This window comes from Equus asinus, chromosome 1 (assembly GCF_041296235.1).
Source record: "Equus asinus isolate D_3611 breed Donkey chromosome 1, EquAss-T2T_v2, whole genome shotgun sequence".
Taxonomy (NCBI): Eukaryota; Metazoa; Chordata; class Mammalia; order Perissodactyla; family Equidae; genus Equus; species Equus asinus.
In genome coordinates this window covers 192017920-192045113 of record NC_091790.1, presented here as the reverse complement: position 1 = coordinate 192045113, position 27194 = coordinate 192017920, and the positions used below count along the sequence as shown (strand labels likewise).

The 27194-nt window shown below is 44.4% G+C and overlaps 2 protein-coding genes across 11 annotated transcripts in view; both read left to right on the top strand.

Moving 5' to 3' along the window:
* ATP6V0A4 (ATPase H+ transporting V0 subunit a4) overlaps window positions 1-12699 on the top strand; it is a 73278-nt gene extending 60579 nt beyond the window's left edge. For 3 of the 5 annotated variants that reach the window (XM_070514339.1, XM_070514333.1, XM_070514343.1), the window contains 4 exons: window positions 3992-4120; window positions 7280-7397; window positions 10769-10940; window positions 12253-12697. In XM_070514339.1, coding sequence (XP_070370440.1) covers window positions 3992-4120; window positions 7280-7397; window positions 10769-10940; window positions 12253-12346 — 513 coding nt within the window. In that variant the 3' untranslated portion in view covers window positions 12347-12697. Of the gene's footprint in view, window positions 1-3991; window positions 4121-7279; window positions 7398-10768; window positions 10941-12252 lie in introns of all 5 variants that reach the window. The other 2 variants (XM_070514332.1, XM_044777857.2) reach the window with 1 other exon arrangement.
* A 1208-nt stretch (window positions 12700-13907) lies between these two features.
* The window catches only part of SVOPL (SVOP like), a 94324-nt gene continuing 81037 nt past the window's right edge, over window positions 13908-27194 (top strand). For 3 of the 6 annotated variants that reach the window (XR_011504819.1, XM_070514369.1, XM_070514376.1), the window contains exons 1-3: window positions 14263-14401; window positions 25081-25199; window positions 25374-25465. Coding sequence is in view for 5 of the 6 variants with exons in the window: in XM_070514369.1 (XP_070370470.1) it covers window positions 25118-25199; window positions 25374-25465 (174 nt within the window). In the remaining variant the exon portion in view is untranslated. Of the gene's footprint in view, window positions 14402-16428; window positions 16564-25080; window positions 25200-25373; window positions 25466-27194 lie in introns of those variants that run through there. The other 3 variants (XM_070514355.1, XM_070514351.1, XM_070514359.1) reach the window with 3 other exon arrangements.

Here is a 27194-nt window from a genome sequence, read left to right as displayed (position 1 = left end):
AACTCAACCTGTCCGTAGGTCGAGAGCTAGTTTACTGCTGGCTCACCTGAGTCCCAGGACTCTAAGACAATGGCTCGTCTTACTCTTTGCTCTGCAAGAGCTGTTTAGATAGCTGCTGATCTCAAGGTGGTGGACTTCTCCCTTTTCCCCACGGACGATTTGTACAAGAGGGAAGGAAGAGACAGGTTTTTCTTAGTCTGCCATCTTGGATGGTACCTCCTAAACTGACTCTGGGTGATGCAAGCTCCCCAAGACTGCTGGGAGGCCTGTCTCCTTGGCCCTTGGGGTTCATGGCTCTTGGTTGATTCCTCAGGCTGCTGATTAGGGTTCTGGTGGTCCTTTCTCATGTTAGAAACATTTCCTACCACCTCCATCAAGAAATAATTCTGTAATGGTGTAATTTGGCCCCTTCCCAATTCCCCCATGAAACCTGAAGAAGGCCTAATATGTAGAGATCATAAATAGATTAGTTCTGATGAGCCTCAGGGGATGTGAGCAGAGGTCCCATCCACTCAGGCTCCTCTATGATCCTATAACCTGAGGTCCATGCAGAACATGGTTTGGAAACCCCTTCACTAGCGAGCCCTGTGGCCTCTGCCCTGAGCTAGTCAGTGAGTACACATCTCCTTCCCGGGACGACCGGGGCCTCTCACAGTCTGCTGTGACCTCTGAGCTGCTGCCATGGACCCAGGTCTCCTCCCGCTCCCATGTCCTGGGTCACAGTGAAGTAACTTTGCATTCTTATTGAAAATCTTTATGTTTACATGTGCATTTTTTAGGGTAAAGTTTACTGGAGTATAACATACATACAGGAAAGTGCACAGATCAGTGAAGTGTCACAACATGACCAGTTTGTGTGACCAGCGCTCAGATTAAGGCACACGACACCATCAGACCCATAAGTCCCTTGGTGCCTCCTTCCTGTCACTCTCACCCCAAGAACAACCATCATCCTGACTTGTAACTCATAGGTTAGTTTTGCCTGTTCTTGAACTTTATGTAAATGGAATCATATAGTACGCCCTCTTTGGATCTGACTTCCTTCATCCAGTGTCGTATTTGAGGGTGTGTGTGTGTGTGTGTGATTGCTATATAGTATTGCCTTGCATGAACACACAATTTTTCAGTCCATTCATATATTGATTTGATTCATATATTGATAGCTATTTGGCTTGTCTCCGGTTTTAGTAATTACAGATAGTGCTGCTTTAAATATTCTTGTGCATGTCTTCTGGCACATGTGTTTTTAGAAAGTTGCTAGTAACTAATTTAAAATTGGTTTGCTATCTGTCTCATTTCACTAGGCACCCACCTCGAACATTGTGAGATGGTGAGTTCAGTAAGGGGAGAAGATAGGCACAAGGATTCACCAAGTCCAGCATCATGAGTCTGCAAACTTGGTCATGTTCGTTTTAACCGATTCCAGGATAATGACCAGAAAAGGCTAGAGTTTAGCAATGGAAATGGAGAAACTATCTTCCATTTCTTTTTTTTTTTTTAAGGATTTTATTTTTCCTTTTTTTCCCCAAAGCCCCCTGGTACACAGTTGTGTATTTCAGTTGTGGGTCCTTCTAGTTGTGGCATGTGGGGTGCTGCCTCAATGTGGCCTGATGAGTGGTGCCACATCCACTCCCAGGATCCGAACTGGCGAAACCCTGGACCACCACAGCAGAAAGTACGAACTTAACCACTCGGCCACAGGGCTGGCCCCACTATCTTCCATTTCTTCTTTGGTATTTTCTTCCTTAAGTTGACTGGGAGAGGAAATAGGATTTCAAGAAGGCAAAGTAATGTGAACTTGAGCCACACCCTCACCATGGGGCAAGGAACCATGTGGCCAAAGGGAAAGGCTTACCCAGAGCCCCCTCTTGGTCCCTGGTACCCTGGAATTCCTGTCCGGGTGGACTCAAGCCCACTTCTGGGCCCTCCAAAGGGCCAGCCACACCGCTGGCATGGGTTCTACTAGACCCTGGTGTGGCCAAGGGGCATCTGTTTGTGGGGAGTGGGGGTGGAACATGGACATTGTGGGCGGGATTGTCCATGCGTGTGCACGCCAGGCCCTCATGCTGTGGGATGAACCAGAGATGAGAAGGGAAGAGAGGCATGCTGTGGTCCAGGCCAGCTCTCCTGTGCTGCCACGTCCTGGCGTGGGACTCTGAATTTGAATCTGGCCTTCCAAGTTCTCGTGAAGATTTATTTATCAAGATAGAAGCCTGGAACATATTTTATGTAGGATTTTGTTGGCTTGATTTATAACTTTTAAAATATTTAAACATGTGGCAAGTGGACTTCCATTTTTACCTTTCCCAAGGGCCCTGCAAATATTAAGTGCAGACCCTTTAAAGAAAGAAAAGTAACTTAATGCCTAATAAAAGAACCTTAATGCCATAAAAAAGTATTTTAGTGCCTAATGTGCAATACCCCACCTGTGAAATCATCCTAGAAAAAACTTCACACGTTGGACATTGTTTCACAGTAACTTGAAAGAAATATTCTAGCGGCCAGCCTGGTGGCGTAGTGGTTAAGTTAGTGCACTCTGTGACCTGGGGTTCACATGTTCCAATCCTGGCTGTGGACCTGGCACTGCTTGTCAAGCCATGCTGTGGCAGCATCCCACATAAAGTAGACCAAGATTGGCGCAGATGTTGGCTCAGCAACGATCTTCCTCAAGCGAAAAGAGGAAGATTGGCAAGAGATGTTAGCTCAGGGCCAATCTTCCTCACTAAAAAGAAAAAGAAGAAGGAAACATTCTATTCAAAACCAGGCCAAATTGAATGGTGACTACACCTAGATTTTTTTTCCCTTGAAATTTTTCTTAGCTGTTGTTATAAAGTGATGTTTTTATTTTTAAAGCTATATTTGTTTTGGAAAAGTCATTGTCTTGGTCCATTTGGGCTGCTGTAACAAAATACCATAGACTGGGTGGCTTATAAACAGCAGAAATACATTGCTCACAGTTCTGGAGGCTGGAAATCCAAGATCAAGACTCCAGCATGTTCACCTGCTGGCAAGAGCCCTCTTCCTGGTTCATAGCTGGCACCTTCTCACTGTGTCCTTATATGATGAAAGGGACAAGGGACCTCTTGGAGCCTCTTTTATACGGGCACTAATCCCGTTCTTGAGGGCTCCACCCTCATGACCTAAGCACCTCCCAGAGGCCCCACCTTCTAATACTATCATTTTGGGAGGTTAGAATTTCAATATGAATTTTGAGGGGATACACACATTCAGACCGTAGCTGTCATTCATCTCTCCTAGTTACTTTTGCCCATAGGATTTTGGTTGTCCAGGTCACAAGGCTGTGTCAAAGGTACACTGACAATCATATGACAGCGTGTATTCTTTTTAACAATAGAAAGGCGCTCTGGTACATGCATTCGTTTACTGTAGAGACTGTGGTCGATTCGGCACCTTCTGGAGCACCGTGGAGAAAAGCACGTACTGCACAATCAGACCGCCTGGATTTGACTCCTCCTCTGCCACTAACTAGTCTTGCCAGCTGTGTGATCTTGGGCATATTTCTTTTTTTTTTTTTTTTTTTAAAGATTTTATTTTTTTTTCCTTTTTCTCCCCAAAGCCCCCCGGTACATAGTTGTGTATTCTTCGTTGTGGGTTCTTCTAGTTGTGGCATGTGGGACGCTGCCTCAGCGTGGTCTGATGAGCAGTGCCATGTCCGCGCCCAGGATTCGAACTAACGAAACACTGGGCCGCCTGCAGCGGAGCGCGCGAACTTAACCACTCAGCCACGGGGCCAGCCCCTCTTGGGCACATTTCTTAAGCTTTCTGTGTGGTAGTTTACTTCTCTGTAAAATGGGGTGAAAATTGTACTTACATAAAAAGATTGTTAGGAAGGCCAATTGAGATAATATAGAGTTTGGAACAGTGTCTGGTATGTACCTAATATTTAATGAGAGCCTTTATTTCATATAGAATTGCTCTAATTCTAATTCTGAGGATGAATTTGGTGCTTCATTTCCTTGCTTGTTGACAGTTGCAGGCATCCATGGTCCAAGAAGATGCCAACAAGGACATGGAAAGTGGCAACTCCAACCCTTCCATGAGCCCCGGTCAGGGGGCTTCTGCAGGGGCCCACGGGGCTAAGGACGACCATGAAGAAGAGGTATTTGGGACTTGCCAGCTTGTACAGATTCTAGAAGGGGATCTAGTCAGGGGTGGTAGTCAAATATTTAACAGTCAGGAGAGCATGGGCAGCAGCCCATCAGAATGGACCTAGGCAGTAGAGCTAGGAGGGTTGGGAGGACCCTGCTGGTGGCAGCCCTGTAAATTGCTGGGTCATGGGAATGGTGGCAGCCCTGTAATTGCTGAGTCATGGGAAGTTGGGGAGGTCCCGGGGGAGGGAGAGTGTCTATGAAGATCAGAACAATTATTTACCAGTCTGGGAGTATTTTAATATTTTAGCCCAGGTGCTTCTATATTTGTGCATATGAGGTGACTATCAGCCTTAGCTCTAGTGACATAGAAGGTCCTAAATGTTCCTGAGGCCTCCTTGGCTCAGAACTGTGTCCCTGGGAGTCAGCTACATTTATTATGAGCTTTCCCATCAGTGCTCCTCAAACCGTGAGCGCAGAGTCCAATCTAGCCCTAATAGTGAAGCGAGAAGTGTGTTATTTGTACCCAGCCCTCCTCTCCGACATCAGCATGCACACCACCATCGCTTCCTCCTGCCTCAGCCCTCACTCTGTCTTGACTTTGTTCACTTATCTCTGTAACATTATCTGCCTCTCCTGTGAATTCAGGAATTGTTTTGTTCCCTCCTCTCTCCTTGCCACTTCTGTCCATGGGCAGCCACTCCCATCTTAGGAATGTGCCATGTTCTCCCAGAGGGAGGCAGCTGGCTGTTTCTATCCATGATTGAAGTCACCCACAATCTTGAATTGGCTGGGGGTTTTAACTGGAGCTCTATTCTAATTCTGGAGTGGGGACAGTGTTTCTGTGAGGCCTGAGGGATGCTATAAGTAGCTCCATTTATGGTGTTAATTACTAAAAAATAAAATCATTTGCGTGCTAATGGATGGGTCAATTAGAATTAATGAAAAATCTGGATCATGGAAAATTTTTCCAACAAGATTCCAGGTACAGAGAGTAACTCATATTCGTGGCGATTGATATTACTAAGTCTGCTGGACCTGCTGGAATGTTTTAGAATTCAACCCACACATCTTCTGACTCATCAGGTCCCAGCTTGTCCAGTCCAACCCCCCTCATCTGTTTTTCTCAGGCCTTCAGTGTATATCCAGTCCATTTCTACTTGTCCCCTGCACCATGCATTGGCTGCCCTTGTTTGGGCAACTTCAGGCTCCATCGTAGGCTCCTTCCCCCGAGTATGCATGGGTCTCCCATCACAAGACAAATATAGGCTTGACTCTGTTTCCCCCTCAAAGTCCTCTCCCACCTCTCTCCCCACCAGGAATTAGCCAAACTCAAGGTTAAGGACACAGTTCTTCAGACTGCCAAGTCTGCCTAAGACTTCTGACACTAGCCACAAGTTTGGGGGGCCCCAGGATCACCCTCACTTCAGACCAGCCAGTTACAAGTTCATTTCAGCCTGAAACCTTAGACTCCTTCAGGTTCGATAATTTATAGAACGACTCAACAGCACTCAAGAAGTGCTATATTTACACTTAAGTTTTTGTCGTAGCAAAAGTGAAAACATCAGAACAAGCCAGAGGAAGAGGCACGTAGGCAGAATCTGACACTGAGAGGGTTTCAAATGAGAAGCTTCTGTGTCCTCAGGAATGCATTACTCTCCCAGCATTGACATGTGGCAATCTGCACATGGCATTGCTGGCCCGGGAAGCTCACCTGAGCTTCAGTGTCCCAAGTTTTATTGGGGGTTCACTAGGTAGGCATGATTGATTGAGTGCAACCCAGGTGGTTGGACTCAGTCTCCAGCTCCCTCCCCTCCCTGGGGATTGTGCTGATTACACGTGGCTCCAAGTCTCAACTCTCTAACCACCTGGTTGGTCTTTCTGGTGTGGCCAGCCCCCACATAAACTATCAGATGTGGTCCCAGATGGGGCTCACGATGAATAACAAAGACCTTTCTTTCACTTGGGAAATGCCGAGGGTTTAGAGGTTGCCTCCCAGGAGCCAAAGGGCGAAGTAAGACGTCTGTTTGCATAAGGTTAATTCTTCCTTTACCTTGACTCTCTCTACCCACTCTCTGCATCTCTGCCCATCCCCATCCCTTCATTTCCTCCCAGCTGTTTTCATTGCTGAATGGAGAGGCAGTGACGTTTGTCTTTTCTCCGTAACATCTGACATGGTTGGCCACAACACCCCTTCCTGGATATTTCTCCATCCTTGACTGCAGCCGTGTGACTCCTCCTGGTTCTTCGACAATTTCTTTTCATCATCAATCTCTTTCTTAGCCAAATGAGGATGTTTCCCAAGGCTGGGAGCTCTTTTTTCTATGATCTTTAACTTGTTGATCATCTCAATCCTCTTAGCTCCCACCATCACTCCTCCCACAGGGGAGGTCCCAGCTGTCCACCTCCAACCCGGACTTTTCTCCTGAGCCTATTCTGCTTCTACTGCTGTGTGCTGAGAGAGTCTACTTGTACGGCCAGCTATAACCTGAAATGCAACACATCTGAGAATCAACTACTCATCTCCTTCCCCAGTTTTTCCGTTTCTGTCAATGCCATTCTTTAGCTACTCAGACTTGAAAGCCTCGAGCCTGTGTGACCCTTCCCCCTGCCACTTTCTATTCAGATGCTCCATGTGGTTCCTCATTGACTCCAGGTTATTTTCTCAACTCTGTCCATAGTTGACCTTTCCCGAAACTTCTGAGCGCTCTCATCTCCTCCTCAGCAAAACAAGCTCCCAGTTCCAGCCAAATTGTTTTCCCCCCAAACTTGCCCTCCTGCTGTTCCCAACCACCTGTCTGTTTTTTAACCAGCTGTCATGTTCTTTTCCAGGAGGGGTCTTGCTTGTCTTTTACTTCTGGATCCTTCCGATCCTTCGTGGCCCAGCACAAATCTCAACTCCTGTGACCTCTCCCCTTACCAACCAGTCTCTCTTCTTCTTTGAGCTCTTTTCAACCATTTCTGGCCAACTGTGACTGCACACATATCATATCCTACTTTGTGCTGCTAATTCTCTTTCTACGAGTATATTAATTCATGTTTATTTTCCCCTGGTTCAACTGGAAATGTTTTCACAGCAGAGCCCATGTCTTATTCGTCTAAGTATTACTGGTGATACCATTTGTGTAGAAAGTACTTAATGATATAGAATAAAAAATTCTCTCTTTCAGTTCAATTTCGGAGACGTCTTTGTGCATCAAGCCATCCACACGATCGAGTACTGCCTGGGCTGCATTTCAAACACAGCCTCTTACCTCCGGCTCTGGGCCCTCAGCCTGGCTCATGCACGTGAGTGAGCCGCCCATCGGGGTCACAATCAAATCTCCCCTGGGAAATAGACACAATGGACTTGTACGTACAAGTGCCTTCTCTGGGTTAAAACTGATGTGTTTACCAGAGGAATGGCCCCTCCTTAGGAAGAAGTGACTTGTTTTCAGTAGGTCTGGGTCTGTATTGCTGGGATGGTTATCCTCTGTATCAGTTTCCTGTTGCTGCTCTAACAAATTGCCAAAAGCTTAGCAGCTTAAAACCATCCATGTTTACTGTCTTATGGTTCTGGAAGCCAGCAGTCCTAAAAGCAAGGTGTCAGCAGGGCTGTGTTCATTCTGGAAACTTGAGGGGAGAATCCATTTCTTCGCCTCTTCTAGTTTCTAGAGGCCGCCTGCATTCCTTGGCTTGTGGCCCCATCACTCCCACCTCTGCTTCTGTCATCACATCTCCTTTTGATCTGACTCTGACTCTCCTGCCTTCCTCTTATAAGGACCCTTGTGGTTACATTGGGCCCTCTCAGATAATCCAAGATAATTTCCTTATCTCAGCATTCTTAATCTCATCTGCAAAAAGCCCCTTTTGCCATATAATGTAATATATTCATATTCATGGGTTCTTAGGATGAGGACGTCTTGGGAGAGGGGATCATTTTTTAGGCTGCCATGCCCTCCTGGAAGGTGCTGACCTTTGAGAGAAGGCTGGCCTTGAGTGTGAGCATTGGCAGGTGGTGGGCCAGTTGGCTGCCCATTGAGCTGACCCACAGGGCCTCCTCCCCACCTTGGTGAATTCACAGCTGTCTAGGGTCAGGCCTGGCCCAGGAATCCAATTTTGGTAGCGATTCAAGCCCCAGGGTTGACATAAGTCTGGAATCCCGACTCACTAACTTACTTTGTGAGACCCCTCTTGATCTCTGCCTGCTTGTCTGGTCTAGTCTCTTGGGTATTTCCCTTAGTGCCCCATCGGTCCCCCCACATCCCCCCATTTCATATGCAATGGCCACAGGAACTTCATGGATGTTCCTGAAGATGCCAGGCTCTCTGGGCCCCTCTGTGTGTTTGCCCTGCAGCTCCCTTGCCTGAGAGACTCCTCCCTTTAATTCTCTCCCCACCTGATTTCTAATTCCTCCTCAGGACTCAGCTCAGATGGCACCTCCCCTGGGAATCTTCCTCCCTGGTCCCCGTCTGGAAGGTGCCCTTGCCCTGGGTTCCGGGAGTGCCCCATCCTAGCACCTTGAAATTCTGTCTGGACGAGCCTCTCTCCTCACTAGACTGTGAGCTCCTGGAAGCCCTGACTTTTGTCTCTGCATTCCCAGCACTGAGCACAATGCCTGGAACAGAGAAGCCAGGCCAAGGTGTGTGCTGAACGGATAGAGGGCAATGCAGCAAGGCAGAGCCTGATTGTTGATTTACAGCAAAAACAAGTGCTTACGATGAGTCTGCACTGCTCAGGCCGGGTTCATTTCCTTGCTTTAACTCCTGCTTGTGCACACACACGCACACTCCCATGTGCACAGAGATAGTTAGGTGCACACATCTAGCTGCAAGGACCCACACACAGACACCCACCAGCACCTGCATCCGATTACTCGTGCGTTGATGGGCCTTCATGTAAAGTGGTTGTCCAGGGACCCCAAGTGCCTCTCTGAGCTTCATGTGGTCAGTGGTCAGCCTTCACCTCCAACCTCAGCCGTGCTTTGGGGGACTCGGGTCACAGTAGGGCTGAGTCTAAATAGCACAGGAGAAGGAGTTTCGGCGTTTTCATTACCCGGGCAAGAGCTTGACACTGGTTGTTGGAGTTCCCTCTGGCCAGCCCCTGCCCATTGAGGGTGTAATTTAACCCCAGAAAACCCATATGGCTCACAGCTGCCTGCCATGGTCCACCCACTGGTTCTTTCTGGAAGTTCCTGCGAGTTACAGCTCCTATAGAGACCCTCCACTCCACACTAACAAACTTACTTGAAGAGGTAGTTTGGTAGAGTGAAAAAAATAAAAATACTGCTTTACGTTCTAGTTCCTGTTCCACCACCTTTAGCTGGTAACTTAGGCAAGCGGCCTCACCTGTGTGTGCCTTGACGCTCGTGTGTGGTTTTAGTAGTTCGCCTGCTGTATTCGCCAGGCGAGGCTCGAACCTGTTACAGTAACAGCCACCCCCGGATCTCAGCAGCTTGAGACCATAGACGGTTACTATTTATCGCATCTGTGTTCATCCGTGCCGGCTAAGACCCAGGCAGAGGGAGGCTCTATTTTGACACAGGCTTCACAATCACCAAGACGGGGGAGAAGGAAGGCGAGAGGAAAACATTGGAATTAAATGCCCGCCGTCCCCCAGGGCCGTGGGGAGGCGTTCATGAAATGGCTTCCACCGAAAGTCTCTGAATATAAGGCGGTGTCATTGTTAGACCACTGCCCGCGGGGAGCTGGGCAGAGGAAAGCCGCTCTGGGGAAGTTCCGTGTGATTTTGCACGTCTCAGAGCCGTGGGAGAAGCGCAGGGGTTCCACAGCACAGCACAGTTCAAATTGCTTTCGGTTTTTATTTCGATAATTTAGTTCATTATAGAGGCAAAGAATCCATTCCAACTTAAGAGAGGTGGGTGAGGGGATGAGCAGATGGGGTTCCCACTGGAGAAGGACCCTGCGTTGCTGCAGCAGGCAGAAAGCCAGAACTCAGGGTGGGGGGCAGAGAGCAAGCACAGGTCCTCCTCCTGTGCCCCCCCTGTGTCTCTGCTCTCACCATGTCACCCTCACCGCTTGCAAGTCACAGGCCTTTATCTCTCTAGCCCAGGTCGTTGTGACCTTTTAGTTGGGGGGCCACAAGTCTCAACCCAACAACGTAATGACAGTGTATCCCTGGAAGGGAGGGAAAGAGAACGTGCATGTGAGCTCTCTGGTGTCCCTTTTGTAAGGGCACTAATCCCTTTGTGGGAGCCTCACCCTTGTGACTTCATCTAACCCTGATTACCTCCCAAAGGCTCCATTGCCAAATACTATCACTTTCGGGGTTGCAGCTTCAACAGAAGAATTTGAGGGGTGGGGAGACACACTCAGTCCATATCAAATCCTATTACACTTATTCTTTTGTGTTTTGTTTTTTTGGTGTAACATTATGTTACTTGAATTTATTCATTGATCCTGGTAACTGTAGTTTGCTTACTTTCACTGAAGAATAATATGCCACCGTGTATTTGTCCTCTTGGTGGGAACTCCTCCATTGTGGACGCAGCTGTGTAGACAGTCTCACACAGGTACCCTAGAACACGCGTGCCCATATCCTCCACTGGCAAGTGGGGTTGCTGGATCACAGGGTGCGCAGATCCAGGATTACAGTATAAAAATAATGTGCCTTTGCTAGATCAACCCTCTGGTTGAGAATGCTTCTCTTGCGTCTTGCAGAACTGTCTGAAGTGCTCTGGACCATGGTAATGGACATTGGCCTTCGCATTCGAGGCTGGGGAGGACTCATTGGGGTCTTTATCATTTTTGCCGTGTTTGCTGTCCTGACAGTGGCCATCCTCTTGATTATGGAGGGCCTCTCTGCTTTCCTGCACGCCCTGCGACTGCACTGGTAAGAATGCCCTGGAGGCTCCAGATGCTCGAAGGAAAGTCACCTGTTGGTGTGATATTAAATGATGTAATATATGCACACATGGACACAGATATAACGGCTGCCCCATAAAATGTTAGTTCCCGTCTACTCCTTCTCTTTGAAGTGTTCTTTTGTTCTGTTACAACTGGCTTCAAAATAAGGGACACCTCCAAGTATTATCTAAAATAGGCTCACAGAGGGCAGCTCAGTGAATGTGGGACATGTGGCCCTTGTTGCTGAGCACAAGAGTTACGTCATAGAGGGCCAGCCCCAGTGGCCTAGTGGTTAAGTTCTGTGTGCTCTGCTTTGGCAGCCAGGGTTCGGTTCCCAGGCAGGGACCTACACCTCAGTGAAAAGAGGAAGATTGACAGCAGATGTTAGCTCAGGGCCAATCTACCTCAAGAAAAAAAGGGGGAAAAAAAGGTAATTACTTCAGTAGAACAGGCAACTAAACTCTCCAGAAAGTGGAAACAAGGAGGGTACCTGCAGGGAGGAAGGCGCTCACGGGAGGCGCTTGACATTCACAGGTGTGTCCGGAGACCATTAGCCCTCACCAGATTTGCACATATGAAAACATTTGTTTAGGCTTCTGCTTCTCTCCCAAGTCACATTTCAACCAAGAATTTCAAGCGCGTCATGCATGCCCTGAAGCCATACAGACTGCCTTCAGCTTCACTGATGCTATCCACCTCCCTCTGTGACCGCTGTTCAGAAACAGAAGTGTTCACACTCCCTGTATTGAGTTGAGAGAATCACGGCGTCCCCTGCCACAAGTTATAACATCATTTCTCCCCGTGTCGTTAAGGAAATGAACTCTGCAACAGAATAAAACCTAAACAAGCATATGTGGTATCTCGGTTCTATAAGTTATAAAAATGTAAGTCATGGTTCTGGTTTTTCCGCAGTGGTGTAAGCCCTGCAATTTAAGGTCAGGATGGAAACATAAAGCCCCCTAGCACCCCGTGCAGCCCTCTTTCATCCCTCGCTCCTCAGACGATGCCGCACTGTGAGGGCTCTTTGCCTGTGGGGCCCTGGGAGGAGAGTGGTTATGCTGTGGTCTGTGAGGTCACTGGCACAGGCCCACAGTGGGGTGGGAGGGCAAGGGAAAGGTCTAAGAGGCAGGTGAGAGAAGGGTTTAAAAAGCCTCAGGGATTCCCGCGCTGGCCTGGGTGCCTCCCCGGTGTGCTTTTCTCACTCTGTGCTGGATCTTACAAATGCTTGCTTCTTCTCTCCAGCTGCCAGCCTCTAGCTTACGTGTTTAATCCCCCTTTTTCTTGCTCCCCAACAACAGGGTGGAGTTCCAGAATAAGTTCTACGTCGGGGCTGGTTACAAGTTCTGTCCATTCTCCTTTAAACGCATCCTGGATGGGACGGCCGAGGAGTAGCTGCAGGCCCAGCAGTGCCGCCTCCTCCTGCGTTGGTCTCTGTGTCAGTGGAAGAAGTTCAGTCTTGTCTTTAACGTCAGCCTGTGCAAGGCCGTCAATAGAACGATTGTTCTCGGCTAAGTGGAGGCGGGAAGCTACGTAGTATTTAGTTAAAAGCCTTGGGATTTGATATGACTTAACCATGTCATAGAGGGACCACAATGGCAAGTCATTTCAACCTCACGTGGGGTCTTAATTATCAAATACTAAAGTGATTGAGAAATGGAGGGGGGCAGGGTGCTAAACTGATGTTTTCTTGCAATATTTTAAGTATTATATTGAAGAAAATAAACTTCTGGGCCATTCACTTTTTCTTTGAGATGTCTTTATTCAAAATTATTCCATGAAATTTAGTATTGATAATTACAGGCCAAAGCTAAACCATAGACTTACACAGACTAATCCCAGAGGAGGATTATGTTGATGTTATCCCTCCAGTTCCTGCTTCCTCAAGCACCTTTGTCCTTGTCTGGGGCTAAGCATTACAGGATTAGGAACTTTCTCATGGGTTTTCGCTCCAGGTGAGGAGGAACGGATGATGTTCTCCGTTGGGACGGAGGGCTGGCCCCTGCGTGGCTCTCTGCATTGTTCAGTCCTGTGGAATGAAGTGTGACTGCATGACATCATCGGTGACTTTGTTTGCTCCCGATGTACGTTATGCTGGAGTAACTGGAGAAAGAGATTTGAGGCTCGGGCGAGTGCTGGAAATGGCTTGCCAGAAAGGAGACTGCCAGACAGTCTCCTGACTGTCACTGACATGCTGCAGGTCAGTGGGCCCCAGTCATGTCTTAGGGCACCTGGACTGGCAAACTCTGAAGAGCCAGGTGTTGAATAAGATCTGTTCCATTGACTGTTTATTCTGAATGACCTTTATCCAGGTTAATTATAACCTCTATAGTCGCTATACTGGCAGAATTCAGTATAATTAACATTGGTATAGTGCTTTACAATTTACAAAGCGCTTCCATGTCGTATGTAGATCTAAATCAGATTCTCCAAGATCTGACCAAATTCAAAATCACCTTTTGGACAGGTCCCTGTGTTTTTCAGCCCCACCTGCCCCTCCAGGTAGTGGGGTTGGCTGGTGCTCATGGACGTGTCATTGCTCATAACTGAGGAAGCTTCCATGTCACCTTCTACGTCAACGTCATGACTTGTCCAGAACAATTTAAGGCACAGTTAGATGCTCAACAAATATTCATTTAATGATTAAAATAGGTTGAGCCCAAGAATGATAGTTGGCATCAGAAGACATAGATCTTTGAGTTCTAACTCTGATGCTTTATTGTGTGTGCCCTTGGGCGAGAACTGTTGTTCTCTTCACTGCCAAAATGGAGATAGAGATCTCCACCTCTCTGGGTTGTGGAAGGGGGTTGGAAAGCACTGGGCATGGATGTGGTACTCAGTCAATGACATTGCCAGAAGAAAGAACAGCTAAAGCCGTATGTAAATGGTGGCTATAAATCCACAAATCCCCATGTCAAGGTCACTGACAGTTTCAAGGTTCTCAGCTTGTTACTGCCCTTCTCGATAGTAAGCTCTGCTTAGATGCATCACCAGCCTCTTGCCCTTCAATTCTAAGTAGTGGGGACTGCGAGAAAAGACTTGAAAAGGCAAAACTTCCCTCTGCCCCTTGCCTAGATGCCTGCTCTTTTAGAAATGCCCCTGCTTTCCTGAGAACAACATATTAGATTCCTCCAAGGTTTGGCAGCCTCTTCCTGTCTCGATGAGAGATGGAATTTCTCCTTTAAAAAGCGATCAGGTGAAGGGCTGCTGAGAAGGGGGCGTGACCTGGATGTCACTCACTTGCCCAGGATGCAACGTTGTTCCTTAAAGAATCCTGTTCACAGAACTGAGCTGAAAGGGGAGGAGAAGACCTGAGGGCCAGGATTCTTGGCAAGGTGAGTCCAGAAGCCCCGAGAGGCCATCAGTGGCCCAACTTCTGTGTGAGATTTGGCTGTGGTAAGGGGAGTGAAAGAGCCGGAAACTGGAAAGCTTCCCAAGAAACACACAGAGGTAAGAAACTCCGGCAGGCAACATGGATCTGGATGTATTTTTCCTTCTCTGGGGGTTGGGGGGTTTGACCATTAGTGCTTGGCTGAAGGCAAATGGAGTACGAACATGTCCCTCTTCTTACTGATGGTTTCACGAAACAAATTCTATCACGCACACACACACAAGTTCCATTTTAAAAAGCTCTACAGTGGCCCAATTATTTCTGGCTAAAAAGTTCAGTATAGCAAAATGCAATAGAATAAAATGTCTGTCAGTCCCTTAGAATTTGTTTTAATGAAGCTTGAACTCCATCTGAGCCTTTGAGTTTCATAGTAAATCCCGATATGTCAGTACTTCTTAGATTTTTTGAAGGTAGTTCATGGGTGACTTTCCCATTGCGGTTTTTAAGGAAGGTGAGGGATGTGAAGCATCCTTCCTCATGTTCTTCTCTATTTTCCTGAACTGGTCTGACTGATCCATCCATCCATCGTCCTCTTCCTGGGTTAGAAGGGATTTAGAATGACTTATGGAGCCAGAGAACAGCAGATGCCAACTCAGCTTTTCCAACATTCCATTTCTGAGTTTAGATTACAATCCCTCTCTCTCAATAATGTTCCTCATATCCATCTCTGTGAAACATTTTGTCGTCCTCTTTATGAAGACTTTTCTTTATGAAACTTTTGGCTGAAACTCTAGAAAATACTAAGTGAATACTTTCCATGACAACCAACTGAGTTAGTTTGAGTGTCCTCTTAATGACATGGAACATAAGCCCCTTTCCAATGCACAGATGTGAATACCGAATCCTGATACCTCTGTGCACCCCCCGCCCAAGCTGCCCCCACCAAAGGAATTCTGTTGTTGAAGACCCTGTATAAGCTAATAGGGCAGGAATGAGAACTATCTCTGTTGCAGGTAACTTACACATTTGTTTCTTCCATCCCTTAGCAACTTGCCCTGACATTGGGACCCCTCCCAGGCCTTCACCATAGTCAAGGGCTGGGCCTTAGAAAGACCAATGTTACAATTGGCGACTCTGAACTCTGCCTTGGTGATTGGGCAAGGGCCAGGCTTGCTCCTTCCAGTGGAGTTTGAGTGAGTCACCCAGCATGGCCAGCGTTTTTCTCCATCCCCGCCTCACTCCTACACCAAACTGAAGTTTGAAAGGTTTTCCCTCCTCTAAATTAATATACTGATTTTTGAGTCAGTGATCTTTTTAGTGAAAAAGATCCATTTTGTTGTGCCTTTCATAAGTAAGATGAGGTTCTGGTTTGGGTGGGTCTCGGTGTTATGTTGGATATATCTGGTCTGAGTTCTTATAGGCATGTAGTACATGTGAGGGTTTCCTAACACCACTTAAGTTTACCCTTGAAATAAAATCAATCTATTTCAGAAAATAAGTAACTTTTTCCCCCATTTGGGTAGTTTTTCACTTGAGCCCAAGTTGTCAAGGTGTTCTAATGTTAGCAGGATGTTAGTAATAAATGCCTTTGAAGAGATAAACATTTGACAACTGCAAAGATACTTAAAAACTTACCCTGAGTGTATTTGATTTGTGATTATGGTGACATTCTAGAAATTTAGTTGGTAGCTTTATTCGGATGAGAAACAGTCCTGCCATGAGAGCTTCTGTTGCTTGGGGCACTGTGCCATGTTACACAAACATCCTCATAACATACTTAAGAGGAAGCTTACCAGGTAAGAATCACATCCAACTGGCTGTCTGAGTGTGGTGGTGTTTACAATCCATCACAGCCAGTCACAGCTTTCTTTGTTCCTTCTCCATGCTCCACTGCTTCACTTGACTAACCTAAAAATAAACAAACAAAAGAACTGCACACAACTGCAGGTACTAGAGACAAGAAACAACAGTGTCTTAAACAAGAGAGAGCTTTATTTTTTTCCCATGTAAAAGACACTTGGAGATAAGCAGCCTGAGGCTGGACGAGAGCTCCACGTTATCAGGTCCCAGACTCTTTCCAGCTTCTGCTCTGCCAGACTTAGCCCAAAGTTTCCAGCGCCATGTTTGTGTCATCACCCAAGATGCCTGCTGAAGCACCAGCCAAAACATCTCTGATCCAGGGAGGAGGCAGGAAGAAGAGGAGAAGGGGCAAAAGCGGGCTTTCTCAGAATCCCCTGCAACAACCTCCACCTGCACCTCAGCTGCTGCCCTCCTCAGCAAGGTACAAGGGAAGACTTGTTATTGAGTAGGCAGCAAGCTATTTCTCCCCCAGGTAGCTGGTATTATTTTTATTTTCAGATGAGGAAACTGAGATAGAAGAGAGAGAATCAGTTCAATCTCAGTCTCACTGTGGCTGCAGACTTCCTTCTCTCCCTCCCTCTCTTCCTCCCCCCTTCTTCTCTCCTTTGCCTCCTTCTTCCCTCCCTCCCACTGTCCTTTCTTCCTTTTTTCCTTATGTTTATGTTTCCTTCTTATGTATAAAATTGTAACCAAGGGAAAAGGGGCTTGTTCTGCTTGCCACAATCCAGTGCCAACCAATGCAAACAAGCCAGTGGTTGAGAAAGGAAAATTTATATGATCAGCTAGAATAATCAGAAGATGGCAGACGAGTGTCCTAAAGAACCATCTTAGAATCCTGCAGAATCTTGAGGCGTTTATATGGGGAAATGGGAAGGGCAGGAGGGGATTTGGGGATCTCCACCATCCGGCGTGATGAACTTCAAGGCGCCACATTATCTCTTTTTTCTGTCATTTGTGATGGATACCAACACAGAAGTTTTCTTTCCAGAGGTCGTCATGTTCCTGGGGAACTCAGAGAACAAAGTTATTGTTTTAGCACAGCTCGGAGATATACGCAAGCAAGAGTCATAGAACTAGCTGATCATGTATTTTGCAAAAGCGAAAGGTGCTTAATCATCTAGGCTACGTGCAGGCTGGAATGTGTCCACAGAGACTACTACTGAGTCAGGGTCAAAGTTACAATATTGCTTCCCTTCCCTCAGATGGCTTCCCTCAGGCTAACTTAAGATCTAGCTGTTATAAAATGATACCTAAAGATTTTGTATTGCACAATTTTGTCAGTTATTACAGATGAACAATTTCCACTTTTGTTTATAATTTATATATCCTCTTGTGAACTGCTTGTTTATGTAATTTGCATATTAATCTATTAAGATTTTAATTTCTTTCTTACAGTTTGTGGTACATATCTACCACAAACATTCACTGAGCTCTCATGTATATGTATTTGCAAATACTTTTTCTTCTTCTTTTCATTTTTGAAATTGTGCTAAAATACACCAAACCTAAAATTTACCATTGTACCAGTTTTAAAGTGAACAATTCAGTGGCATTTATTTGCACAATGTTGTGCAAGCACCCCCTCTATCAAACAGGGCCTCCTATACCAGGCCACCTCGTGGACTTCCGACCAATTATTTGATTGTCTCCAGGTCAAGTGCCCACTCCTGGCCCCATAGGTCATGGCCAGTGATGAGGGCAGGAGGGGGCAGGTACCAAAGGCCTGCCTGGAACTGTGACGTAGGGAGCATTGTGGGCAACATATCAACTGCACGTTGGTTCATTTTTTCCAAAAAGAATTTTTGTGGTAAAAGAAATAGCCTTTCTAAAAATTCAAACACTGCATAAAAAGTGTAAAGAACAAAGGAAGAAACAACCTAAATTCCGCCTGCTGTGGGGAATTGTTTTCTCACCTTCCTCTCGTGGCCAGCTCCTCCCCGTCTTTCAGGTCTCCGTTGAGACTCGCCTGCGGAAGCCTCCCCAGGTCTCAGGTCCATGCGACTGTAAGCTCTCTGGGGGAAGGAACCCTTTCCATCATATTTTATTGTCTGATACAGTAAGAGTGCTCCACAAATATCTGTTGAAAGACAAAACACAGTTTTGGACAACATCTCTCTGAAATCTCTATGTCGGTATGTATTTAAATGAAATTTTAAAAATTGGGATCATTATATATGTAAGCATACATTATGGATACACATACATATTGGAAAATGCTTTTCAACCTTATACAGCCTTTCACTCAAGAGCTTTTAAATGGTACTCTTACAGGAATATACTGTCATTTGTTTAGTCACTGGTGGGCTGTTGGGTTGTACCCAATTCTTTTGTTGTTGTTGTTAAAACAAAAGTGTGGTGGCCTTCCTTACACCTGTATCTTTGTCCATCTTTGACTACCTCATCAGGATGAATCCCAGAAACGAAATTGCTTAGTCAACGTCCTTCCATCTTTGCCTAATTGCCTTCTGGAAAGGCTGTAGCATGTACACTCCCACCAATAGTTTGAGTGCCTATTTCCCTTACACTGGATATAATCGATCTTTAAGATTTTTGCAAATCTGATAGAGGAAGATGACAACTCATTTTAATTGAAGGCATGATAACAAGTTAGGTTGAATGCAATTTCCTAGATTTATCAGCCACTGTATTTACTCTTGTGTTGTTCCATCATGTCTTGATCCCTCCATCATTTTCTTCCTTACCTACAAGAGCTTTTGTTAAACATGTATGTTTCAGATATTCTGGTTTTTGTTTACATTTATTTAAATTTATAATTTTTAAATTGAAGTAATAGTGCACGTGGCAAGAAATCAAATTGTCAGGTGGGATTATAACAAAAATAAACGACCTCCTGCCTTGACTTTCCCCATCCCCAGAAAAATTTCTTTTAATTATTTGTTTTTAGTTTCCCTGGTGATTACCTTTAGAGTTAAAACAACATAATTATACTTTATTTCTTGGTTTAGCAACTTAACACAGTATCAATCCATTATTCACTATGAAAGATGACATGTCATAATTTCATCTTTGCCAATCTGCCAATATTTTATAAATATTTTTTAAGCCAATAACAGAAATGTTTTTCACGTTATTAAAAACTCTGCGCAAATATAATTTTAAATACAGGAGGTATATTAGTTTATATAAGCATTCCCTCTTTACTTTTAGGTTGTTTTCCGTCTGCCATTATTAACATAGACTTAGATAAACTTCTTTGTATAGAAAGCATTTTCCATATTCAGATATTTCCTTAGGATAAATTCCTAGAACTGGAATAACTAATTTAGAGGAAATTAGTTTTTAAGGCTTTTGACACATTGCCAATTGACTCAAACTATTTGAAATGCATAGAACAATGGTTTTCAAGTGGGGCCTAGGTAGGGCTCATTGTATCAGAATCACCTGGTCAAAATTTTCAAGCCACCTGTGTCACTCCACACCCCCTCCTCCTTGAGGCCGAGAATCTCCAGTAAGGAAGGGAGAATATGGGCTTTGGGGCAGTGGTGTGCTGGTAAACATTCACTAACAGGCTCTCAGAAAAAAAACAAAAAGGTGCCTTCATTTGTAGTGTTTGCTAATGTCTATGGTGTACGTATTCCCACCATGGCTGATCTTAAATTACCAGTGTGACACCACTGAATAGAGGTGGGAAAAAAGTACACAGTTGGCTCTCAAAAGCTGGTGGGAGCTGGCTCCAGCACACCACTGCACACCTCCCTGCCTGGCAGAAAATGTACAGTTTTGGGGTGTGTATTTTTATTTTACGTAATTATTATATAGTTCTTGTTTTTTATCTTACTCTTATTTTTAATTATTCTCTTAGTTATTTCTGTAATAGTATACTGATGAATAAACGAAAAACAAGAAGATATATTGGAAGTCGGATTAAGCAATTGTGGTTTAAAACTAATTCGGCCTGATCTTGTTTTTCCAGAAAGGCTTGATGTGGCCTGTTGAACATGCATTGTACATCTGCTCTAAACATTTACAATGTCCCAGAGTCAAGAATGATGCCCTTAAAGAGGGATGTTGCCTTCCCTATATCAGCGTTACTTTAGGGAGAAGCATTTCTCCCCAGAAACTAAGGATTAATTATTGACCCACTGGGCTCACCTTGTGGCCACTGACTGCTGTGCTAGCAAAGTATCTCGTGACAGTAGTAAAAGAGTTATTCCTCCAGGCTGGCCCAGTGGCCGAGTGGTTAAGTTCACGTGCTCCTCTTTGACCCAGGGCTTCACTGGTTTGGATCCTGGGTGTGGACATGGCACCACTCATCAGGCCATGCTGAGGAAGCGTCCCACATGCCACAACTAGAAGGACCCACAACTAAAATATATAACTATGTGCTGGGGGGATTTGGGGAGAAAAAGCCGAAAAAAAAAAGAGAAGATGGGCAATGGTTGTAAGCTCAGGTGCTAATCTTTTTTTTTAAAAAAAGAGTTATTCGTGTCATATGTGACGTATGTTCCTTGTTCCAAGATGGTATACAACCACTCTGTACACCCTGCTTCTTTGGAGAGCTTCCTTCCTTAGGAGACGTTCTCTCCTGGGCTATATTGTCCTTAGGATTGGCTCATAATAAACTCACCCCAACTTGATTTATAGGTTAATTATGGATTATTGTGTTGGCAATACTTATAGCTGGGGTTCTTAGGCTGATCCCTTATGTGGTATGCCTGCCCATCCCCCCATCTCTCCTCCCGGATTTCCACCTCTCATCTTCGTCATGTACAATTTTACTGTCTCACTGTCAAGAGTATTATCATTTCCATTCAGTTCTGAAAACACAATCACGTCTGTGTGTTTTATTCAAATGCTGACTCTAAACCTGAAAATGAATAAACAGCAGTAAGACCATGTAAATATTGCTCACTCTAGGAACAAGTGTTATTACATTTATTGGATTACATTTATTTCTCTACAGGTCCAATGTCATGACCGAAAGGAATTCTCTTTTCTTTGTCTATCAAGTGCCTCAAAACATACTGCGTTTTAGTTTTCTTTGTATTATGGAAACAAAATAATACACGTCTCCTCTTTAATCATGAAAAACATGAAATCACAAATACAGGGTCCAGCCCAGTGGTGTAGTGGTTGAGTTCGTGCACTCCGCTTCCCCTTCGGCCGCCCAGGGTTTGCCAGTTCAGATTCCTGGCACAGACCTACACACCCCTTATCAAGCCATGCTGAGGCAGGCGTCCCACACATAAAATAGAGGAAGATGGGCATAGAAGTTAGCTCAGGGCCAATCTTCCTCCACAAAAAGAGGAAGATTTACTGTGGATGTTAGCTCAGGTCTAATCTTCCTCCAAAAACCCCAAAAGACCTCCAAATATGAATCTCCCTTTCCAGGATCAGCTTTTATTCAAGAGAAATTGTGAAGTAATTATTTTGAACATAACATCTTTGTCCAAGCCCTTGGTGATGAATCACTTAGCTGATAAGAGAGGAGGAGTGTGTGGGATATTTGACACAGAGCTACCTAATCAGATGAAAGCACACACACTCACATCAAATTAAAACTTGTTCTGCTCCATAGTAGGTGGCAGATTTCCTGGGTTTCTTTTCTTGCCACTCAATACAAAAAGCAAGGAGACTTGCTGGAGACGGTTTTATTCCTCCCTCAAAACATAAGCCTTTATGATTGTTAGAATTCTAAAACATGTTTAGATTGTTATGAAAAGTCACAAAACTTGACTGTTGGAAGAGATTAAGTGTTGATTGAAGGTCGAGCTTATTGTTAAGTATTTTAGTTGTGACTGAACTTAAAATGAACTTACTGGGATTCAAAAAAATTTTCCCCCCGAACTAAATTGTTTTGTTCCCTAACACTATAAATGGTCAGAATCACTTTGGGTTTTTAAATCTGCTGCCATGATTTGCATTGCTATTTTTTAGGGAAAAAATTGATGTAATTTACATACAATAAAATTCATCATTTTTAAGCGTATAATTCAGTGATTTTTAGTGTAGTCACAAGGTTGTGCAACCATCACCACTATCTAATTCTCACGGAATGGTTTTATTTTCATATTTTGATTAAGTTAAATCTATGCTAATAGTTCATCTTCCCATCTAGAAACACGTTATTCAGTCGTAGCCAATTTTTAGTGTGTTCTGAAGTCCTTTTTATACCTAAAAGAAGGTGATTTTTCTCCTAACTCCTTTATTTAAAAAGTTATCAGATAAAGAGCATGCCTCCAAAGGGTGTTTGGACAATGTCTGAAAAGGGAGCAGTAGGAGTTCCAGAACAGTCTGTCTTCATGAATTTCAGGCTCTCAGATGGGCTGAGAGACCAATTATTTTCACTTTTCCCACTCTGTAAAAAGAAGAACTTTTTGTCCTTTTCCTAGTCTCCCTTGGGAAAGAGGATTTCATGGACTTATTTCCAAGCATTATTGATCTATCTCCCTTCCTGGAATATTTGTGTCTCTGTGACAACGTTTTAAGAAAACAAATAATATCTACGTTACAGTATAGTTGTTTCTATGTGTATCTTTGGTGTCCCAACTAGATTAGAAACTCCTTAGGGCAGAGAACATGTCAGACCCTCCTTCAACGTCTCCACAGGAGCCCGCACAACACAGGACACAGAGCCGGCACTTAGCAAATTTTAATGACTTGCTGTGTGGCTGTACAGCTGCTCTGGGCTGTTTTCATATTCTGGGAAAAAGGAGACCTTTGAGTTCTGACTCTGCTGCTTACTAGTGCTCTGACAATGGAAAAGTTATTTAAGAATTTCAGAACCTCAATTTTTGAACTATTTTGAAAAATGTTACACATCTTCAAAAGAAGAGCATAGTAAAATGAACCCCCAACGTCCCCACTGTCTTCCTTCAATAATTTTCAACATATGGCCATACTCTTCTCATCTACACACCCATCTGCTTCTTATGCACCCTATTCCCAGCCTACCGTTGAATTATTTTAAAACAAATTCCAGATGTTGTGTTATTTCATTTGTAAATATTTTAGTATGTATCTCTAAAATATAAGGACTCTTTTTTCTCCTGCAGCTGTAAGGTCATTGTCACACCTAATGATGTCATCAGTCACTCCTTAATATCATCAAACTCCCAAACTTGCTTAGATTTCCCTGATTTTTCTCTCACCTGTTTTTCATCTCATTCTCTTTGTTGTGTTGTTTTTACAGCTGGCTTTTTTGAATGAGGATCCAAACAAGACCAACTCATTTATTTGGTTGAGTTGTCTCTTTTCTTTTAGTCTATAGGCTCCCCTTTCCCTTTTTTTCTTGCCATTTATTTATTAAAGAACTTGGGTCATTTATCCTATAGAACTTCCCACATTCTGGATTTTTACTATTGCATCCACATGGTGCAGTTTAACACATTTCTTTATCCCCAAATAAATGGGTAGTTACAGAGGCTGGATCAGTTTCAGGTTCGATTTCTTCTCACGAGAATACATCACGGTGACGTTGTGTGCTTCCTTCCTGTTGCATTTCATCGGGAGCCGCATAATATCTGATTGCCTCTCTTTTAGCAGCATTAGGATTTTCCACTGGGTTCAGGTGTTGTCAGTCTTATCCGTCTCTTAGTAAACTTCTCCATCACGCTTTCACCTCATCGTTCATCAGCCACTCGTGATCATTGCCTGGATCCATTATTTCTTTAGGGGTTGCAAAATGGTGATAATTTAATTCCATCCTTCTTTCTGCATGTATTAGCTGAATTTAGAGAATAATTTTCTTTCACCAACTGTTTGGTTACCCTGAAATACAGACAATTTGTACAAGAAAGACAAGATATTTACCAGTTTTCAGATAGTTGTTTTTTTAGTAATCTCCAAAAATGATCGAGATCTTCATTTTAGTAATCCTATGAACAATGGATTTTGATATCTTTGATGTGTTTCAATTCTTTACAATCAGTCTTTTTATTCACATATATAAATGTAATACATAATGAATTCACAGTGATATTTCTAATTCAAAATTAGGATTATAAGGTTTTTACGTAACTTTGATTCTTGTATCTTTTTTTCTTACACTGAAAATCTTGGTTCCTAATATTAACGTCATTACCTATTTGCTTTGTCCTACAATATGTACTAGTATCAAAATAATGATACCAATATTATTACTGAGAATATAACTACTGAGAACAGATGAGAATTTCTGTTTATCCCACTTGCGCTGTAGAATTAAATTACTGTGTCTTAAAGTCACTTGAAGGAAATTTCACTAACTGGAAACTCGGCTTTCTTTGTTTTATTTTTCTTTTGATTTTTAGGGTTAAGAATCCTTCTTAGGATTAAATACAAAAAAGGGAGATAAAAAGAAGTACTCCGTGGGTTTCTGTTGGAATTAAATGAAAATGATACATGGGAAAGCACACTATTATATATGGTTACACTGTAACCACAGGATCTATGGGAATGTAAAGTGCTGGCTATTGTAATTATTTCTCTGTATCAAAGGCCATCTTCACTCCCAGTCAGAGGATGCTATTTGTCAAATTGTCAAGAACTCACCTGGCCCCCGACTCAGGGTTCATTACTAGCCACTGGGACCAATTGTCTCATTTGACCATTTAACCTCTCCATGTTTCAAGTTCCTCATATGTAAAATGGTAATAAATTATAGGAGCCAGCCCGGTGGTGCAGCAGTTAAGTTCCCATGTTCCACTTTGGGCAGCCTGGGGTTCCCCGGTTCAGATCCCAAGTGTGGACATGGCGGTGCTTGGCAAACGCCATGCTGTGGTAGGTGTCCCACATGTGAAGTGGAGGATGGGCACGGATGTTGGCTCAGGGCCGGTCTTCCTCAGCAAAAAGGGGAGGATTGGCGGCAGATGTTAGCTCAGGGCTAATCTTCTTCTTCTTCAAAAAAAATTATAATACCTACTTCATAGATTTTCTGTGACAATTAAAGGAGACTATGTACTCATATTTCTTTTTTTCTTCCCTCCCCTACTTCCAGCAGGGAAGCCGTGTGGGGAATTTAAACCATTTAGAAGATGGCAACCAAGCAGACAGAGCCAGTCACCGTCATTAGCCTTAGGAAGTTGAGCCTGGGGACCCCAGAGCCACAGCAGAAAGGTAAGATGATCATAGGAGTCTCCGGTCTTCAAGTTGCTGCTTAATCTTTCCCCGTGTATTTACTAGTTTTTATAGCAATGAATTGGTTTTCCAACCTCCTCCAGGGTGAGCAGTAATCTACACACTTTCGCTCCCCACAGAAGCTGTTCCTTTCACTTTGCCTTTCCTTGTTAGAGCCGAAGACATTCACTGTGGAGGAGGCTGTGGAGACCATCGGATTCGGACGTTTCCACATTGCCCTGTTTCTGATCATGGGCAGCACTGGGGTGAGTGCTCCTTGGCGATCATCTGCATCTCTCGTTGTTGGACACGTAGAGTCTTCCAGTGATCTCCAGCTTGGGGTTGTCCATTCAGGGAGGGGTGTGAAAGGGAGCAGCAACCCTGTGAGGTGGACAACCCAAAAATAATTTTCATCTACCTTTGGCAGGTGTTTGGTTATGAGCAAATGAATATCTGTGTCTGTATGTTGTGGAAATTCAATAATCATTTTAAAAAATGATTTAAATTGAAGTACTGAGAAGAGAGGAGAAAACTGTCATATTATTCTAAGAAAAATTAGACACATGGTCCTCAAACATTTTGTGCCTAAGAATCACCTGGGACACCTGCTGTACTTAGAGCTTTGCAGATCCTTTCAGTGGCACTGATGAAGGTTTGTTATTTACCATCTGCTATTTTGAGGAAAGAAGAGTTGACAGCTCAGTCCAGGGCTTTCACAAACAGTGGGCTGTACTATGAAACCACTACAGTTTCCCCCTTTTGTAGGTGGAGTGAGAATATGTTAAGAAGCCCATATTGAGATGTGTAATGATAGTGATCACGAGACAATGGAAAATCTAAGACAAGTGGTCAACACAACAATGGTTTCAGGTAGGAGATAAAGATAACTAAGAGGGAGACCGAGAGCAAACTCTAGAGAGCCCAGACCCTCACCACTCAGCCAAATGGTATAAGAAAAAGGAAGATGTGAGGAAAAGGGGGCGGAGCGAAATGGCGGGGTGAGCTGACCCGGGATTCTCTCCCCTCCAAAATACAACAAAAGATTGGAAGAACTGAATTTCAGAGAATAAACATAATGCCAGCTCGTTAGAGACCTACAATACCAAGAAGGCGGAGATCATAACCTAGCTTTACACCTTTGGAGGCGCTGGAACGGTAGGAGAGAACATCGCTCCCTCCCCTAGAGTCTGCGATCGCTGCGGCGCGGGTCGGGAAGGAGCGGGGGAGGGGCCCCGAGACCGGGGGATCATCCAGGACTCCTGCCGCTGATTCACTGATTCAGTGGAGACCCGCTGACGGGGGAGGGGGGGGGAGGAAGCTTCCGTCTGCGGGGAGCCCATAAATCAAGGGCCTTGGGAGACCAGAGAACAGAACTGATCTGAACCCAGACCGGTGCGTGTGAGTAACAGTCCCTCCCCCCCAGCAAAGCCAGTGGGCGCAGCCATCTTGCCCCAAGGCAGAGAGCTAACAACCCACTCTCGACCCCCATCTAGTGGCGACAGGCTGTAACTGCAAGTGAATTCTACCACCATGAGAAAAAACCGCTCCTCTACCATCCAGCAATTTATAAAAGCCCCAGACCAGAAGGAAAACAATAAAAACACAGAATTAAGTCCTGAGGACTTGGAATTAGGTAAACTAAGTGATAATGAATTCAGAGCAGCTATAATCAAAAAACTCAATGAGGTAGAGAGAAAGATAGAGAAACAAGCTGAGTTCTGGCGTTACTTCACAAAAGAGATTGAAATCATAAAGAAGAATCAAACAGAATTACTTGAGATGAAAAACACAATGGACCAGATAAAACAGAATACGGATTCCCTGGATGCCCATGTAGACAACATAGAGGAGAAAAATCAGCATAATCGAGAACAGACAGGCTGAATGGCGCCAGACAGAGGAAGAAAGAGAACTAAGAATTTAAAAAAATGAGGAAAATCTCCGAGAGATAATGGATTCAATGAGGAGTAAGAACATAAGGATCATAGGAATTCC